The sequence below is a fragment of the Sinohyriopsis cumingii genome, chromosome 11, assembly GCF_028554795.1.
Source record: "Sinohyriopsis cumingii isolate HCF-2022 chromosome 11, ASM2855479v2, whole genome shotgun sequence".
NCBI classification, from domain to species: Eukaryota; Metazoa; Mollusca; class Bivalvia; order Unionida; family Unionidae; genus Sinohyriopsis; species Sinohyriopsis cumingii.
In genome coordinates this window covers 45,758,969-45,779,125 of record NC_142971.1, presented here as the reverse complement: position 1 = coordinate 45,779,125, position 20,157 = coordinate 45,758,969, and the positions used below count along the sequence as shown (strand labels likewise).

General features: G+C 34.9%; 2 protein-coding genes across 7 annotated transcripts in view; one reads left to right on the top strand and one right to left on the bottom strand.

The window, feature by feature from the left end:
- LOC149788057 (muscle M-line assembly protein unc-89-like) overlaps positions 1–14,521 on the top strand; it is an 80,792-nt gene extending 66,271 nt beyond the window's left edge. For 3 of the 4 annotated variants that reach the window (XM_089974335.1, XM_089974340.1, XM_089974339.1), the window contains 5 exons: positions 287–422; positions 970–1,142; positions 5,118–6,053; positions 10,365–10,409; positions 12,123–14,521. In XM_089974335.1, coding sequence (XP_089830461.1) covers positions 287–422; positions 970–1,142; positions 5,118–6,053; positions 10,365–10,399 — 1,280 coding nt within the window. In that variant the 3' untranslated portion in view covers positions 10,400–10,409; positions 12,123–14,521. The remainder of the gene's footprint in view (positions 1–286; positions 423–969; positions 1,143–5,117; positions 6,054–10,364; positions 10,410–12,122) is intronic. The other variant, XM_089974336.1, reaches the window with a different exon arrangement.
- A 176-nt stretch (positions 14,522–14,697) lies between these two features.
- Positions 14,698–20,157, bottom strand: part of LOC149788056 (complex I assembly factor TIMMDC1, mitochondrial-like) — a 28,630-nt gene continuing 23,170 nt past the window's right edge. For all 3 annotated transcript variants that reach the window (XM_089974342.1, XM_089974343.1, XM_089974341.1), the window contains 2 exons: positions 18,720–18,821; positions 14,698–15,424 (listed from right to left, as the gene is read on the bottom strand). In XM_089974342.1, the coding sequence (XP_089830468.1) occupies positions 15,358–15,424; positions 18,720–18,821 (169 nt within the window). In that variant the 3' untranslated portion in view covers positions 14,698–15,357. The remainder of the gene's footprint in view (positions 15,425–18,719; positions 18,822–20,157) is intronic.

Sequence of the window (20,157 nt, the reverse complement as noted above, 5' to 3'; positions counted from 1 at the left end):
AACTAGGACATCTCACTTTTTAAATAAAAATGTACTATTTTAATTGGAAAAGAAGACTCAGCTGACCATCCACTGACCACTCCACTCCATTTTGGGTTTACCACTGATCATAGTCAAAGAATGTTAACTCATGAGACACTGAATCCAGCAGAAAAGGGGAGATAACACAGTATGAGATAGAAGTTTAATCTCCTCAAGCATTGTTTGAAGCAAATCTCTGAAAATTGTCACACCATTTCAGTTAATGTCAAATATAATTTTTTTTCACACTTGTTTGTTGAGACAGATGGAGATGATGTGGATGGAGACAAGTTTGTACGTCCTTACTTCTTGGAACCACTCCATACTATCATACTAGATGCGGGAGATGATGCTGTACTGAGATGTGTTGCTGAAGGCAACCCCAAACCCAAGTTTAAGTGGTACCTTATTGTTTAGCAACTAATGAAGTTCTTGAATACAGAAAAAAACATTTTAACGGACATTCCTCTCGTCAGACATACAATTAAGTGATGGTCAGATTTGACCTTTTGTCATGGTTGGACAAATATTGTGTAAACTTCACCAAACCAAATCTCAATGTTTTTCAGAAACCAAATTTTTATTATTATTATTATTATTATTATTATTGATATTTTGCCAGACTGAAATTTTACCTCCTCACTTTTAAGTCAAATTGCAAGTAACAAAAATCCTGACCTGCTGTATCATAATGTGCCTGCAGATTAGGGTCTATGTTATTTGTTCTACTGATTACTCCTAGCAAATTACACAGAACCAGAACTGCCAGCACATTATGCAACAGCATACCTGGGTCTGTACAGTTTGCAGTTGGACTCATAAGCAGGTATATATCATAATTAGTGTTGTTATGTTTGATGTGTTACTGAATTCATAACATTTATTTTGTTCATATAAAAAACTACTGGAAAAAATACAAACTGAATAAAGTAATGATGTACATTACAGGCAGAAAGATGTACTGGACATCTACAAATCTGACCGTATTCAAGTAACTGTTAATAACAACGAGACGACCCTTTGTATCAAGAAAGTGCAACCTGAAGATGCTGGGCTGTATTTCTGTACTGCTCTCAACAAAGTCGGAAGAGTGAAGTCCTGTGCCACTCTGAAAGTGATAGGTGGGTATCAAACCATTAGACGTTTAATAGAATCACATCTAAACTTTTTGTTTTACATAACATACTCTGTTGTCCTAAAAGAGAAGGTCCTGCTTAAAGATATGCAAATTGTCACTCATTTCAATTTATCCAATTGAAATTTGGCACCTATTTTGTCAATTTGTTCAGACAATGCTTTCATAATTAAAAAGAGGCCTAATTGGTCACCTCTATTTATTTTACTCCAAATTTTTCTGTTCTAGAGAAAATATGGGGAATTATACATCAATGAAGAATAACGTAAGAAGTGTTTTTTTAAAAAAAAAAAACTATTTTCAGGTTAAAAAAACTGAATGTTACTGCAGAAAAATGTACATTCTCAGCATAAATGTATTTGAGGATTGCAGGATATAAAGTAAAATGTAAATCACAGATGCAAGTCATTGCATAGGGGGTATCAACACTTTTATTACTTTTGACACCTCCACTCCCCTATCCCTACAGATTGCATCCACACTTGCATAACTTTTGACACCTCCACTCCCCTATCCCTACAGACTGCATCCACACTTGTATAACTTTTGACACCTCCACTCCCCTATCCCTACAGACTGCATCCACACTTGTATAACTTTTGACACCTCCACTCCCTTATCCCTACAGACTGCATCCACACTTGTATAACTTTTGACACCTCCACTCCTATCACTAGAGATTTGCATATACACTTATATTTTGAGATCTCCACTTCTTATCCTTAGAGACTGCATCTACATGTGTATTACTTTTGACACCTCCACTCTCTTTCCCTACAGACTGCATCTACACTTGTATTACTTTTAACACTTCCACTCCCTGTCCCTAGATATTCATGAATGCCCCCCCACCCCGACCAGAGGCCACCCACTCTTTATGGCCAGAGTCCCTTGGCATTGACGAGTTTGTATCCAAAAGTACCCCTAAAGAAAGGCAACCCCTCTAACGTGACCAGCGGCCAACATATGAGTGCACAAATGTAAAATTTACCCCTCACAAGCAGACACATTTTATTATTAATACATGTCCAGAACCAATATTTAATTATGATAAGGTATGTAATTTGATTATCTTTTCCAATGTCTGTTTCAGTATGTCCAGTTTTCGTTACTGAAAGATGTGTTGGCTAAAGTACATGTACTACAAAGGTTATTATTATATCATTAACGCCGACATTTGCAGGAATGGGTTCAACAGTGTTTTGGCAGAGCTTTGGGCTTCACGCATCAGATTTTTTAACTGACAATTACGACCAGACATTTTTAATTTTCAAGATCATAACATGGATAGTAATAAATGGGATCAGCAATGTTTTAATAGAGCTTTGGGCTTTGCACAGCAGATTTTTTTAATTTTTAAATTTACAATTACAACTGACATAATTGTTGAGATTATAACATGGTCAAATAGGCTAGTTATAAACTTTGTGGATTAAAACACACACTCAGACACACACACACATACACACAGAAACAATTAACCTTGAACAAAACAGGGTACCAGACAAAGACTGAAAAATCATGTGATAGTACATGTATCAGTTTCTTTATAAAGAGGTATTTCATTTAGAAATATTTCGTCTGCAAAATTAAATTGATGTACTGTACAATTAGCAACATATGAATAAACCATTACAAAAGTTAAACATGTCATCACGTAAATGAAGATATAATACTTTAGAAGAATAAGTAAAAAGTTATTTGATTTCACGACAATGGGGAGAGTTCACTTGCTGAAAACTTTTATGATGGAAGACTCAAGAAAACAAGATTCTGAAAATAAGGAGAATATTCTGTAGCAGTGGGAAGATGGAGTAAATGGAAAGAGAATTATTTTAATATGAAACAATGTATGTACCAAGATTTAAATAACATTTTTGAATGTTTTTGTAATGCCCATGCCAACAATTGATTTATGTTACCTTGAAATAACTGTCTTTGAGACAAGAACATTTTAATAATTAATGCTACTTTAAAATGAAGATATTAACTGCTTTAAGTTATATGTAGCTTTCCTACTATATACATATACATACACATCTCACAAATATAGTCTCCCTTTGGAAAGGCCACGTGTCTTATAAGGCCATTTTCCCAATACAGAAGGGGTAGCTGAGTAAGAGGGTGACCACTGTACTTTGACACCTCCATTACCTATCCCATGAGACTGCATTTCATTTGTATTACTTTTGACACCTGCACATTCCCTGTCCTTAGAGATTGCATCTACACTTGTATTACTTTTGACACCTGCACTCCCTGTCCCTAGAGATTGCATCTACACCTTATTTGATATCTACATTCCTTATCCCAGAGATTGCATCTACACTTTTATTACCTTTGATAACTCCACTCCCAATTCCTAAAGATTACACCTACAATTTTATTACTTTTGACACTGCCACTCCCTATCCCTAGAGGTTACATGTATACTTTTATTACTTTTGACACCGTCACTCCCTATCCCTAGAGGTTACATGTATACTTTTATTACTATTGATGCCTCCACTCCCTATCCCAAACGATTATATCTAGTAGCTAAAACTTTCATTGTCATCTATCGATCCTCCTAAAGCATTATATAAAATGTTTGGGTACATATTACAAGCACAAACTCCACATTAGGTACCATATATACTCCATTATAAGTCATGTCTAATTCCAAACTGCAAAGACCCAGAACTGCCATTGCATAAAGTGCTGGCAGATCTGGGTCTTTGCAATTTGTTAGGAGTAATCAGTAGATCAACAGTACAGACCCTGATCGGTAAGTGCATTATGCAATGGCAGTTCAAAGTTTCAGTTGTTTGTACTTCTAAGAAAATATAAACGGTATCTCTGAAAACAAAATCCCCAGCCATCCAACCATATTAATTTAACAAATGCCAAAGACAGTTATTTGGCAAGCAAATTTAAAAAAGAACATGTCATATGACATATTTTCCCCAAAATTGGATTCAACAAGCCAGAATTTGTCATTTTCTGACCAATACAGTTAATTCTCTGTTAAAAAATATAACTTTCATCAATATATAAAGGTTATAAAAAGTATGTATTTCAGATAACAGGACAAAAGTCCAGGCACTTTTGTGTTTGTTTGGGACATTCTCTCGATTTAGGTGGGCATTCAGATTTGTAAATCTCATTAGGTATTTTCAAAATTGCCTAGTCACTATAAAATATCTTAAAATATGCAATAAGTGTTAACAACTGATCTTAAAGTTCAAATGTATCCAAATGGTATGCAAATGAATCATACTATGAGATAATGATTTACTAAATGGGGTACCCCCAACATTGACCAATCAGAATATACAATCAGAACGTGACATGAACGTTAGGCCATTATACTGGTCTGTAGTGTTGAGAGGGGGTTATCACTGGATTGCTTTACCAATCTGCAGTGTTGAATGTGTTAAGATGACAGAAGGAAAAAGGCGATCTTCGTATTCCATCCATAGAGTAAGGCTGTATCAGGTACAGTGGAAATTATGAGTAAATTTCTTTCGTTTGCCAACCAGGTTTTTAGCATAAGACCAGTTTTTACTGATTGCTCCACTCCACATCTTTAGATGATGATTATAACATTTACAAAGCTGTGTTTTCAAGATTGATGGATGGACAGAAGAATGAACTGACAGATGGATGGCCTTGAGGATTCTTGTAGAGCCATGGTTTTAAAATTTGTTTTAAAAGACTACTAATTAGAAAAATACATATATTTTTTTAATGTTGCCCAGCAGAGATCAAAATGTTGCATTGATCAAAGAGTGGGGGTAAGAGAAGACCAACTCTAGCTACCTAGTAATGTGATAAGGAAAAACATATAAACTCACTAAACCATAAACCTGTAGCCCAAATTACTTATTAGGTAGTCTCAGTTGATAAATCAGTATGGTTTGAAAATTCCACACAGCTGTATATTTTTGGCTAAATACACAGCATTATTTATGTATTTCAGAATATTTTGATACCAAAGAGACACCAAACTGGGACGAAACAAGTACTAAAGAGGAGTTTGCTGCCAAAGTAGGAAACTTGAAGGAACCGTTATCTGGTCTGGACGAGAATGTTGGTAGTAGTTATGTTGATCTTTTTGAAGAGGAAGGCTATAGAGAGATTGAAGAGGAACAAGAACAAACCCATGCTGGGAGTGAACAAAAGAGAGACTCCACTGACAGGTTTTCCGAACAGTTGTCAAATGAAACAATTGAATCCATCAAAAATCCAAAAGAGGTGAAGGAGCAAAGCCATAAGATGGACGTTTTTGAAGATGTTAAGGAGGTAATGTTAGTCAGTGAGACCCTTGATAAAATTGTTCCCATTAATGGGGAGGAGAATAAAACTGAAGATGTAAGGAAAGATGTGGCTGTAAAGAAGAATGAATGTGGACAAGATGAGAAAGAAGAGACAAAACCTACTGTGGTTGTGAGTAAAAGTGAAAGTTCTGCTGGCAATGAAGAGAGGAATGTTGACGATTCTATTAAAGTGGAGCCCAAACCTACTGAATCCTGTAAAACTATTGTTGATGATAAAATTGATGGTGAACAACTAAAGACTAAAGAAAATGATGCCAAACCAACAAAACTTATCTTGGACAATGCCATTGACAAAAAGAACCATGATGCTGATGTTCAACAGTCAGCAACTGATGACAAGCCTTCATCCGTGTCAGATGTAAAGGTAAATGGAAAACAAGAGGTTGCTTGTGACATTAAAATAGCTGAGGGAGAACAAGGAAGGGAAATAAGTCAATCAAAGAAACCAAGATTTATACTGAAGCCCTGGTCTAAATGGGTTGAGGCACATACAGATGTGGAGTTGTCTGTCGCAGTGGAGGCTTGTGATGGTCTAAAGGTTGTGTGGTACAGGAATGGAGAAAAGATCAAATATGAGGGTAAGTTGACTGATGACAAAGAAGGGGAGGGAACTAAGCTGATGAATTGCTAGCTGCCAGAGAATGACTTTACATTTGTATGTGTAATTGATGCTTCGAAATTAAAGTTTTACAGCATGCCACCAGGTTGTACAGGAATCGATGGATGAATCTAAATTTGATGAGACCAGTTTAAATTTTCCAATTGCTGGATTGTGTTTTGCATCCATCGCAAGCCTGATGTATTTTGTTATCATTTATTTTGTCTGTTAACAGTTACTTATCCAGCACATAAGTTTGTAAAGATTGGAGAGATTTTGATGACTTTTTCCAGGTAAATATAATGACTAGCTGGTCTGTTAGATACCACGGCCATGCCTCCTGGCTCAAGGTCAAGGTCATGACAAGGCAAACTGTAATTCTGTGATATGTATCCTTACAACTTCTAAATCACTGAAGATATACTAATGATATTTTGCCTGATGGAATACCATGTGCCATCTGCAGTATTCAAAACTGCATGATGCTCCAAAATTTAGCCATAGAAGCTATACTGATTTCATAAACTTAAAGCAATTAAACAACTTGCAGAAAAGATAAAAATAATTTAAATAAAAATAATCTTTTGTTTAGTCTAATATATATTACTTGGAAGAAGCATGTCCGTATGGCTTGGATGCCCCTGCAATATGATGCATTTGACAGGCAGAGTCAAACAGAGTCATAAAATTGTGCTGGAAATTGGTGAAATCAAACTCGCCTTTATAATATTAAGCATCATGCAAAATCTGGTTACAATCCATCAGTCCTTCAAAAGTTATAGGGTGGAAATTGAGGCATAATTCTAAGTTAGTTACGGGCTCTTCCATAAAACTATGCAGGAAAACTGAAAATCAAGCTTCAAGTTTATCTTCTTAATATAGAACACTGTTACCAAATATGGTTATAATCAGTCAGGATTTAAAAAATTTGTGGAGTGAAAATTGAAGGGCAAAATTATACTCAAATAGGGCCCATAACTCCATAAAATTTACTGGAAAATGGGGAAAATAAAACTTGACCCATCTTATTATCAAAACACCATAAGATTTTGCTGAAAAATGATGAAAAACAACAATAACCAGGGTCATAGTGTAAATCTTCATACCAAATATGGTTTCAATGTACACCACTCCCTGGATAACTCGCGAACCCGCGAGCGTTTCTCGGAAAACCTAATTAAGTGCCGACCATGTTTTGATAACTTGCGGAAGTATTTGTTGTATTGTTGCACTGGATTAAAAAGCTGGCCTCCTTTATATTATCACATTAATTATGTCTTTTGAATAAAAAAAAAGAGGTGGAATAAAAGAAAAGTTAAAAGGCACAAAAATCGGACTAACTTAAAATCTAGTAGCCTAAGTCGTATGTCAGGTGAACTCACTTCATTCGATCAATCGAACACTGTAACAAACATTATTGTGTATTTAACAGAAACTACCTTAAATTAACTGACTCTTTCATAACTGTGATCAAAGATAACAAGGCAGCAAAGCAAAATGAATACTTGGTAAAATAAACAGCGAACCATTGTGGGCAAGCGAGTTTCAGAGAATTCTTGAACTGGCATTTAGAGATATCCTCAGGGATGATTAGAAGTTTCATTATTACTTCCAATGAAATCACGATATTAACAGTGTAGTAACTGAACAATAAAAAATTGAGTTTCGACGTAGAGGAATCTTGTTTGGTGGTGTATCAACAGTTAGTCTAGTTCCCAAATTGTGGACTACCGATTTGGCAAGATACCATTAAAAACCACTATGGGAACCAGACTAATCAAGAAAACAAAAGGCAGTGACATAATACACAGATTTTTCGCATACACGTGATGGTTGTTCAAACCAGTTGGAACGATCTTTCATATGTTGGATATTTTGAGTTGGATATTTTTAGAGAATTTTTTTTTATTTAAACAGAATAACGAACAACTTCATTAGAAAAAGCACATTATTAAAAATTGTTATCGACATGATTGTAAAATGAGGATTCAGTCATTAAACAGCCCAGTTCCCTAACGCCACCTCCCCCAGTTTTCTTGATGTCAAAGCGATTGTTTTTCAATTTTTGGAGGTTCCTCGATAACTCGCGCCTCACTTATAGTGCAGTCTATGTTTGTGGACCCTGTTGTGCACGAGTTATCGAGGGAGAGGGGTATCAGGTTAAACAGGGGTCATAATTCCATAATTTGGGTTGGAAAGTTACGACAGTCGAAAAAGATAAGATCATTGTGATATTAAGGCCACTGCTATTTCACCTCAGGACAAGCCTTTAGATCATGTGTCAGGGATATATATTAAGGCCACTGCTATTTCACCTCAGGACAAGCCTTTAGATCATGTGTCAGTGATATATATTAAGGCCACTGCTATTTCACCTCAGGACAAGCCTTTAGATCATGTGTCAGTGATATATATTAATGCCACTGCTATTTCACCGCAGGACAAGTGTTTAGATCATGTGTCAGTGATATATATTAAGGCCACTGCTATTTCACCGCAGGACAAGTGTTTAGATCATGTGTCAGTGATTTATATTAAGGCCACTGCTGTTTCACCTCAGGACAAGTGTTTAGATCATTTGTCAGTGATATATATATTCAGTCATCTCGCATTTACCAACAAGGAAAATTATTACAGATATTATCAATTGACAAGAAACTGCTGGATGTTCTTTTTCATCTTCCGTTATCAATGTCATAGTTAAAGGTTCAGTACATATATTTTCTGCAACCTCTTCTGATAGCAATGCATATTACTATAAAATATAATGTATATCAAGGAATATAAGAAATTTTTATATTTATTTTAAGCATGTTATCTGCTGGTCTCACTGTTTGAAACAGGATGAAAGTAACACAGATTTGATGTTATTTTCTGTCCTGAGAGGTCATATATGTCAGTGTTTTCATATTTAACAAGAGAAAGATGGCCATCAAAAGAATGGTTGATCCTCCCCTTTCCTTCCCAGATGAGTGGAGCTATTGAAAATTGCATAATTTTCCTGTTTCACATCCAGTGACCTTGACTTTAATTGCAGACTTAGTTGTACTCTACAGTTTTGCACTTTGCATAAGGTTTGATTTTTTTATTAAAGAAAATGAATTTCCCAGGTTCTCCTCACTGGTTATTCTAGTTATTTAAATTAGACCTTGTACATCTTGGGTATTGTTACAATAACTTGTATTCCCCTTTATTTGTTATATGATTAAAGGGTATAGTTTGTATTATAATCTACAGCTTGGCTTTACTTCAGGTGTGCACCTTTCAAAAGACTGCTGTCTGTTTGGTTATTTTCAATTCCTCAACTTCAAAGATAAATTGGAAAAAATATGAGCTGATAACTTTTTTTTATTTTTTTGTAAATTTTCTGATTCATTCATTGCATTTTCAGAGCTGGTATTTTCTAATCTGGCCAAATTTTATTTTTCCTATTGTAACAACTGCTGAAGTTAGTGGCCTTCGGACAAAACCAGGTTCATTTTTTGAGCATATGGGAGTAGCCATTTTATCGATTTTGTGCTTTAGATAGTATATTGTTTCCATAATTACCACATATAAAAAAATTGTCACAGTACATGGAAGTAGCAAAGAGGTATGCCAACATTATCTCCATTGTGCATGATTTCAATGCAAAGAGCTTCACCTTATGGCCAGTTTCTTAAGTACATAATAACTGTACAGGCCCTTCCTCAAATATTATGCAACTCTGGAGTTGATAAAAATTGGGTGTGGGAAGGTAGGATATTTCATGTGGAACCCCATATTAAAATGTTAGCTCCTGTGACCTTTGACCTGTTGTATACTACATATAAACTTTGATTACAACTAAATCCAGGAAGTTTCACTTATTGAGTTGCATTTTGTTTTACAAACATTGGCTCTATTGACCTTGAATTTATCATCTGTGCTTCATAATCAGTAGGGAGATGTCCCTACTCTGGTGTAATCAACCAATAAAGTTTGATGAAAATTAGGTCAGGGAAAGTCGATTTAATACACAAAGAGAAAAAACACATTTTCAGCTCAAATGACTTTGACATCTGGCCCAACAGCCCCAAAGTCAGTAGGTTTCTTCTACCTATGTGCTGAGGATTGAAAGAGAAAGACCACAACAAAGTAACGTTATGTTGCATTAAAGACAATGTCGACAGATAGATGGACAGACTAATGGATGGACAGATGGATAGTCATGCAGACAATGCTATTCCCCTGAATGATAGGTTGGGTGGGGGGATAACAAGCAGCATTTGGTATTGGTAAAATTGTCACACTGATCAAATCTTTTTTTCAGATCGATACAGCCTGGTTTGTGAGGACCAAATATAAAATACTAAAGGTAACACATTAATAATGTTTGTTTCTTTTCTTTATCAGTAGGTAAAAGTACATTTGACAATCCTTTAGAGTTGAGGATCATATATGCAAATTTAGCTTGTTTTATCATACCCTAGCTAAGATAAAGAGTGTAATATAGGCCTGAATCTGCCATTACATAATGTGCCAGCAGATCCAAGTCTATGTTTGTTAGGACCTGTTCATAAAGGTAATATGAATGCTTTTTTATTGCGCAATTTAAAATTAATGGACACATATTTGTTGACCCTGTAGTCTCATATATAGACAGGTTACAAGGTATCCAAAAATTTACCTCCAAATGTGTCTGGATAATAAATGTTTCGATATATTTGTAAAATGTTTATGGTGTAAATATCATGGGCAGATTGTAAAGCATAATGCACAAAATGCAAGTCAGAGCTGTTCCAGTACAATATACTTGGTAACCAGGGCAGGCACTTTTAGTGTGGGGTAGTCGCCCATAGATGTGATTTATAACTTTTCTATCATTTTCATATGAACTCTCTGAGTATCCAGAGTACCTGGGCATATATATTTTTTAAAGTGCTTTCCTTGGGTACCATGTATGTATAAATGGAACAACCCTTAGAATGTTGTCCTTGTTTATTACTCAGCAAGAATGACCTGTGCATTCAGCCTTTCATTAGAACAGTTAGTGACCCTTTCTATAAGGCTCCTTGTTATACCACTACTTCTTTTATAATGCAGGTATGGTCGTGGATCACATTCGGATGTTAAATTTAGCTTTATCATTGCTATTTAATTTATTGCACTTTGTTCTAATGAAAACCAGTTATAGTTTTGTTTCAAATCATTTAACTCATTAAATACAAGTACCCTATTTGTGTGTTTTTATGCACTAAAATAGCACAGCCTTACCGGAGCACCCTTCCATATGAAGTTCCTTTACTCATAATGTTCTGCATTAACAGTATTACAGGGTTCATAAATTCAGTGACTTTTCCCTTACTTTCAGAGACCACAAACACAGATTTCCAAAGACCTGTTTTCGCTAACATTTTGTATACAAGTAATATTATATGAGAAAACAATGAATGCAAAATATTACAATATTGTTTAATGAAGAGATGAAACTGAACGGGTCATCAAAAGAAAGAAACCAGGAAAACTCTATTACATCTGAATCTAACAATATTTTATTTGTGATTATGGACAGAAACTAAAACATTTGGGTTCATTTCAAGTTTCAAAGACTTTTTAGAACCTCAGGATAATCTGCTTGAATCCCAAACTTTCAAAGCCTTCAAAATGCTACATCATTTTTCCCAAGCTGTCAAAGACCATACAAACCCTTTATTATAAAGAGAGCACTTTTTGGTTCCTAGACTAATGGAGAAGGGGGGTAAAGTAACATGCATGCATCCTGGAATGAGATAATTCTTCTAAAACATGCTAGCAAGATGCACGTATAGCAATATCTACTGCAATGAGCAGACTAGGACTGTATGAATATTCCAAAGAAAGGCCCACAGACAGGTCATTCCAATATCTACTGCAATGAGCAGACTAGGACCGTATGAATATTCCGATGAAAGGCCCACAGACAAGTCATTCTTATGGAGCTGTAGAATCTGTTCCATGAAATAGTGCCCAAGCACAAACAATTGATCACTGGCATAATTAAAATTTGGTCCAACCTAATGAAAAATATTTTTTGTGTGTCTATTTTCAGACAAACCTGTCAGAAACACAGTGCCAATGACACAAGCTGGATGTTTTTTGTGTCTATTTTCAGACAAACCTGTCAGAAACACGGTGCCAATTACACAAGCTGGATAAGGCGGATACTGACAGTTTTACATAGGAATTTTTTTATACTCTATGCAGTGCATTTTATCATTGATATATTTTTTATTAGCATAGTTCTGACAAATCTGTTCATTACTTTATTTCAAATCTCTCTTTTCTCATGAAAAATTTATTTTCAGCACATATTTTTTGGGTATGATAACTCCCTTCTCAACCAAGAATAGTTAGGTGTTTCTAATAATATACTTTTTTCTATATTTAGCTTTATAGTTACTTTGGCCTTGAACAAATGAGTTGCTGTGTTAATGAACAATCCGAAAAGGAAATAATTAGAATTGGTGGTTACATCCCTTGATAGAGTTGTGTGTGTGTGTGCATGTGTGTTTATACACACACACACACACAAGACTTGAGAAATATCAGTAAAATACTATGAAAGATGCCTTGAGAGGTGACCATCCCTTCAGTCGACAAAAATTAATCTTACAAGACAGTGTCTTAAAAGAGATCATCACCTTTTAAAAATAAACAATAATCTTAGCAATATAAATTTGTTTATTCATGACACATTGTCGTCCAACCAACAGTATCTCAAGACAGGTTTTACTCTTTTCTCAACAAACAAGTGATCATAAAGAATTCCTACAGACACATGTACTCTGACTTTAACAACACCCCATTTAGACTTTGATGTGTGTGACTGATTTGATTATGTCCATGGGTAAAGATTGATGTAAATGTAGATAAAAATCTCTCAACCCATTTTAAACACTGCAGGTATGTGTATCTTCATATCACATCATTATATGGCTCATTACAGGGGTTCATCACTTGTATTAATTTGTTTTCAGACACAAAGTTACATCTTTAAGCTAAAATTAAATTCCTTGTAGTCATACCCATTTATTAATAAATACATCATCAACCTTATAATGAAATGGGAGAAATTCCGAAGAATTTTGTGTCATCAAATGTGCAGATAGCAAAGAAAATGTACACATACATTTTCACTGCTAAAGCCAGATAGTTTCAGTTTGCCCATCTAGTATTGTTGAAGAGGCGTGGTTTGCAACCCAAAAATCCTTTTAATAATACTGTAACTTCTGACAATTCAGTACCATGTTAAAGTGGAAATGAGTTTTAAACTAATAAGATGAGCATACTCTTTGAAACTGTTTAAAATGGCTGACTAAAATGGCTAACTAGGTGACAAGATCAACCCATATTGTCCAGTTATGGTTTTGGGAAACTCAGGTCTTCAGGACTGAAACTTGTTTTGACTGAACATGCGATATGGGGCAGATTTGGATAACCACTCACTTTCTCAAGATTGTAGATGTGTACCATGTTCAGATGATTGTGATGGTTTGGTTTGTTGGTAGTTTTAACACATGACTGCCTTTATAATGCCAGGCAATGGAAGCTAACATATTTTTAAGTGGGTCTGCTGTACATTTATTGGCGGCATAACAGATTTCAGATCAAGCAAAAAAATCATCAAACAGTGAAACAGGGATGCTGAGAGTAGGTAACGCTGCGTTGATTTGCCAATCCTGTTTTGGGTGGGGTGGGGATTGGTTATGTAGAGTCACAATGACCTTTTAGCTGGTTTGTTTACCTTATGATACACAGACATGATGAAGAACATAATGGAAAATCACCCCAGCCTATTTACAGTTCATGTCTGCTGACAACATGTTTGGTAATTAATTTTGGCAATTATTCTTCACTTTAAGAGTCAAAAAAATTCATGTCATTATATCGCATTTTATTTTTTGTTGACAGAATGCAGATTTATTTTGAGTATTTAAGCCTTCATAATGGGTACTACATGTACATCAACATGCTCAATACGTGTCACAGTGACCTGCTTTCCAGAGTAAATAATCTGTTGGATAAGGAAAACAACACAAGTACAGTCAGTCATTGCTATTTTCAGAGAACTATATTACTATCTAACCAAGATGAACACATGAAAACCCTAGCGTCTATGCTAATTTTGATGGTATCAATATTTGTAGTTTAACAAATTTGAAAAATATTTTTGGCTTTTTAAAAACCTATGGATCTGACACAGATGGGGAAAGTCCTATCTTTTCAGGTGGGTCATTTTGGTTGTAGTTTTGTTTGTATAAATCACTAAATATATTAAATTATACAAACAAAATGAATCTATGTATGGTTTACTCAAGTCTTTCAGCTGAGTTTACCAAGATTGTAATATAATTTATTTTAGCCATTTAATATCAGTTTTTGTTTTCATCTAATAATGTGTGTATATCATGAGGAAAGTTCAAATAAAGAAATACACCAACTATCAAATATTTCTGTTGTCACTGCACAAAATATTTTACCATACAAATAAATCATATACATTTTGTGCAACTTCATTATATGCGTTCTTCTTTGCAAATGAGGAATAAAAACCCGATTTATCTTTTGGAAAGAGATTTAAAAAATAAGACTAAAAAGTACATGAATCAGACATGAAACAAATGTCAAAATAGACTGAACCCATTTAATGTCAGAAGGAAGAGTCACTTCATTTCCATATGTCATCATCGATTCTTTCATTTATTTATTCATAAAAAATGTTGGTTAATACATTCCTGAAGATTATTGTCTCACAAAAGTAAACAGTTGAACTGCTAAAGTGTGGATTTAAAAGAAGTCATTGTAATATATGTCAAAAATCGATAAAATTGCTGTAAATTTCTTTGGCATAGGCCAGTAGGAGCAAGAATCTAAAAGTGGCAAAAGGAGTTAATTGCTTTTACACATAAGAAAGACTACTACTGTACAACTAAAATAATGCCAACATACATAAAGACATAATGTTTGCTTCACACCACTCCAAGGACACTGCAAAAGTAACATAAAGAAACAAAAACATTTCTTCACTGATTTGTGACATAAAATACAGAATCTCCAATTAATTGTTACATATTTTTAATTTCTCTAGATTAACGTTAAATGCATAACAATAGAATTTTCTTTCACCACAATAGTTTCATGTATTACTATTTATGTCATTTGGAAACAACATCAGCTAGGCATTTACACTCAATATCCTAACAGAGATTGATGAAATTTATATTATCAGCATGATATCATGGAAATCTCCAGCAGAGGCAAAAGGACAAGTTCTCTCTCTGATTTTAGGATGATATTCCCTGTAAAGCAGTATCAGTAGTAGATGGCTTTCCAGTCATTTTTCCAAGATGTCTGAAACAATGCATTTGAAAATACCATGACTACTAATTTTCAGAGAAAACAAATGTGAAGGACAGTGTGAAAACAGAACTTAGTTTGCAACATGAAACTTTGAATTCCTTACAACTACTATGGCTAACCATCTGTCCATTCTTCCACCCAGTAACCAGTGATACTGTTCAACCATCTGTCCCTTCTCCCATCCAAACCAGTGATGATGTCAAACCATCTGTCCCTTCTCCCATCCAAACCAGTGATGATGTCAAACCATCTGTCCCTTGTCCCATCCAATAATTAGTGATACTAACCATCTATTCCTTCTTCCATCCAATAACTATAGTTGTTGGTTGTTTTTCATCAATCAACTGCTAAATGTTCTGGTGACCTTCAAATTAGCCAACAGAAATGCAGCATTCAGAAATCTAGAAGTGAATAAAATTGTTTGGCACACTGATAGTCTTGAGCCATACTGCTCAGTCTCCCAAATATGAAGAGATAAGACTTCATTTGACTGGCTGATAAAATTAGCGATTATGGTAATAACATAGGTCACCAGAACATGACCTCTATGTGGTCGCTGTCAGATCTTCAAGTAGGACAGTGGAGATCTGATCTGAATCAGATTATTTCAAAGTACAATATGAAATTCTGTCATGGTCTATTACCTTTAAACTGATATTTTAGATGTAAAATCACTGAACTTGTCACATACAGTGTCAAGACATGTGTTAAGTTTGGTTAAAGTTATGATTTAAAAATGTTTAAAGTTATTTAAGTGACCCCATTCAAAGTATTCGTCAGATGTCTCCACAAACTGGTTTGTTAAAACTTCATTCATACTTGTTATCGTGCTCACAGAGTGTCCACTATCAACTTGTTTGTTGGAAAGCAACTAAAGACAAAGTCTGGTCAAAATTCAATTAGGAACAACAACATATCATGAGAAGTCTCTTTGTGAAAATCCCATGTTGCATAAATTCATCTGGCTATGACCAGTAAAACTAAAATGATGGCAAAGTATAACAGGTTCAATGTTCCCTCTTATAAAAATAGACTTAGCTATTGGTTCACCTACAAATAATAAAAATGGGCTGCTGTACATTTAAATAAGAAATGCTGGGTTGATACATTCAAAATTAAAAATGGAAAAATATGATAAATATAAAAACAGACATGCAAATCAGTAAATTTGTGCCCCATGTAGCAAGGTAAGGTTTTTATCCCTCAATTTCAAAAGGCAATTCAATTAGAGTGGAAGAGAAAGTAACATTGGAAATGTAAAATATTGAGCAATAACTTGAAGATTGTACTCCCAATGCAGTACATGACACACTTTCCAGTGTCGATATATAATTATACTACATATCATCACTTAATCTCAAATGGCTTTAAAGCATTAGAGTAAAAAGGAATGACGCTAAGGAAAACTAAAAGCAATGAACTCTGATCTTTGACTCCAAAGATAATGTCACATGACACTTTCTTTTGAAGATGTAAAAGTATGCCATGTTACAACTGTTAAATGGCTTTAGAGTTACTGAACAGACGGGAAAGTGTTACAGAAAATGAAAAATATTTAGTCCTCACCTAGAAACAGCACTCCAAATATGGTATGCAACACACATCTACTGAGGATGCATAACTATGCCCTTTTATCATCCCTTAGTCTTAAATGGCTTAAAACTTATGGAGAAGGGAAAGTCTAATAAAAATGTAAAGTATTGAGCCATGACCGTAACCTTGAAGACTGGACCCCTAATGTAGTACATTACACACCTTTGAGTGATGATGCATAAGTATCAAGTTTCATCCCAAAAGGCTTTAAAATTGTAAAGGAAAAGGATGATGGGAAAATGAAAACACTGAGCCATGACCTTGACCTTAAAGATATCACTCCAAAAGTAGTACGTGAAACAACCTTCCAGTGATGATTTACAAGTATGCCAAGTTTCATCCCATAATTTCAGCCAGCTGTATACAAACAGAACAGAAAGGAAGACAGATGGAAAACATAAAATACTGAACTGTGACCTTGACAATGAAGATAGCACCCCCAAAACAGAATGCCCCACACTTTCTGGCAAAGATGTTTAAGTGTACCAAGTTTCATGCATTAATCTCAGATGACTTAAGTTAGTGAAGAATGGACAGTTATGAAAACTTAAAATACTGAGCTGTGACTTAGATGGTTAAGACATGCCCCCCCCCCAATGTAGTACATGACACACCTATAGATAATACTGTATATAATTTCAAACAGCCTTTAAGTTGTGGACTGGAATGGAAATGGTGGTAGAAATATGAAAATCTTGATCACCAATATGGTATGTAACAAACCGTCTAGTGATGATGTGTGACTATACCAAGTTTCATTCCTTAATCTCACAAAGCTTTTAAGTTAAAAAGCAGAAGGGAAAATGGCACCAGTGGATGGAAATGCAGAATCTATGCACCTGATTTTCTTTATAAAGGTGGAGGACAACAGCAAAAATGTAAGGAAGATGAATGAATTCCAAACAAATATACACTGTGCAATCTGCAAGATATGACCATGAAAATGGTATGCAAATAAACCCACTGTTCCAGCCACACAGCAGCAATATATTTTACCTCAAGTGCATGCACAGACATCCACAAAGTTTTGTCCAAGTACATGATGCAGAACTAATGTTATTCTGCCCCCCAAAAACACTTTTACACTATCAATCAGTGAACATGACCTTTGACCCCAAAATTAACTGGTGTTTTCCTTATCCCAAGTATAAGCCATTCATAAAGGTTAGTTTCTGTAGCTGGTGGGCAACCTGACTTCTTTTTCTGCCATTCAATGACCTTGACATTTGACCTTTTGATACTGAAACAAATAGGGTTCTTCACTGCCCCAAGTGCAAAGCTATAGAAAGTTTGGTAACTAGATTGTGTACAACTGGAGACATTTTGCAGAAACCACTTATCTGCTTTCCATTAAGTGACCTTGACTTTTGACCTGACAGAAATCAAAATGTTTTTTCCTTACCCCAAGTGCAAGATATCTACAAAATATGCTCAAACTTGTAATGAGCATATAAAATTAGTTGCCAATAAAAATTGTTGACAATGCTGACAGCATGAAAAATGACTGGCATGTCTATCTTTCCCAACATTGTTGGTTTTAGAAAAATCATTAAAACTCATAGGCCAACATTCTGTGTCATTATAGAATAAACAGGGAAGCATCTAGCAATGTGTATACTAAGTCCCAACTTTACAGTCAACTAACAGTCCTGAATAGTTGAAAAAAGTGGCACATTTCCATGTAAACATTTACCTTTGATATAGAACCTTGTTCTTAACCTCAAGGTAGTGCTTATCCTCCTGTGTTTGCTTGCCAAAGCACAAAGCAGAATAAATTGGGATGCCCCCCAGCATTCTGAAAATAAAAATGTATTCAGTAAGCTTCTTGCAGTCTCCAGTATCTACTTAAACATTAATTATCATGTACAAAATACATTCTTGACAATAAAATGGGGTTTACTGGGGCAGAGGAAGAAAAAAAGTTAAACAAGAACAATCTTTGCTATGATAGCAAAGTAAACGCATTATACAGAGTTAGTAAAAACCAGATACTAATATTTTTTCTAAACAAAGAATTATTATTCAAATCTGTCTCAGTAGCTATTACCATTGTCGACTCCCTGAAACCAGATTTCTGTCCACCAATCCCAAAATAAGACTTGACTAAGTAAGAATCACATGTTTTTTGGTAATCTTGGATTGACAGCCAATATTACAAGCATATATGAATCCAATTATCGAGTTTCATGATTCTAATATAAACTGCATCCAATAATCACTGTAAAAGAAAACTTAAGGAAAGTTGCTGAGGCATGAAATACATGTCATAGAGACCTCTTTTTGTAATAAGGATGTAGTACTTATCAACATGCATCTCCTCACTAAGTTTCATGATTCAAGGTTGGATATAATGCATACAGCATGCTAACAACTAAAGTAAAATACAAAATATAGTTCATGGTAAGCTTCTTCTGTGTTTAATGTACTAATGGATGCAGATGAACATTTTCATGATTCTAGCATGAACGATGCATGAGAAATAAAACAAAACCCATATAATTTTATCAAGTCAGGGAAGTGTGAAATGTGGGCAATAGCAACCTAATTCTGACATGAGGTAGTACATGTATAATCAAGATGCATCCTCTAACCAAGTTTTATGATCTGAGATGGGTCAGAATGTACACAGCATTAGCTAAATGCAACAGGTTACCCTAAATTGCAAAATGTGAAATATAAGTCAGTGTCCTTCTTTCATGGGTCTACATTAATGATACTCTGGCATGAAAAGTTAAAATACAAAATTTAACCCAAGTCAATGAAGCATGAAATACTGCCCCCAGTGACCCCTGGTATAACAATAGGCATATAGAATCTATAATAAAACCTATGCATTCATATGATAAATTATAAAATTTAATTTGAGCCTGTAAAATGTCAAATGTAGGTCACAGTAACCTTTGCTGGAAGAGTGCTGTGCTATTAGAAATGCATACCAACTTCTTGTTTGATGACTTTTAGCATGAACAGTGCTTGAGAAATAAAAACAAAACAGAAACAGTGACCTATATTTGTGATAAGGATGCAGTACTCGTCAAGATATCTCCCCCCATCAGGTTTCATCAATCCTGGCATAATAGCATTATACTGGGTGCAAAATACCTGTGTGCATGAGCTAAATGTTTAAACTT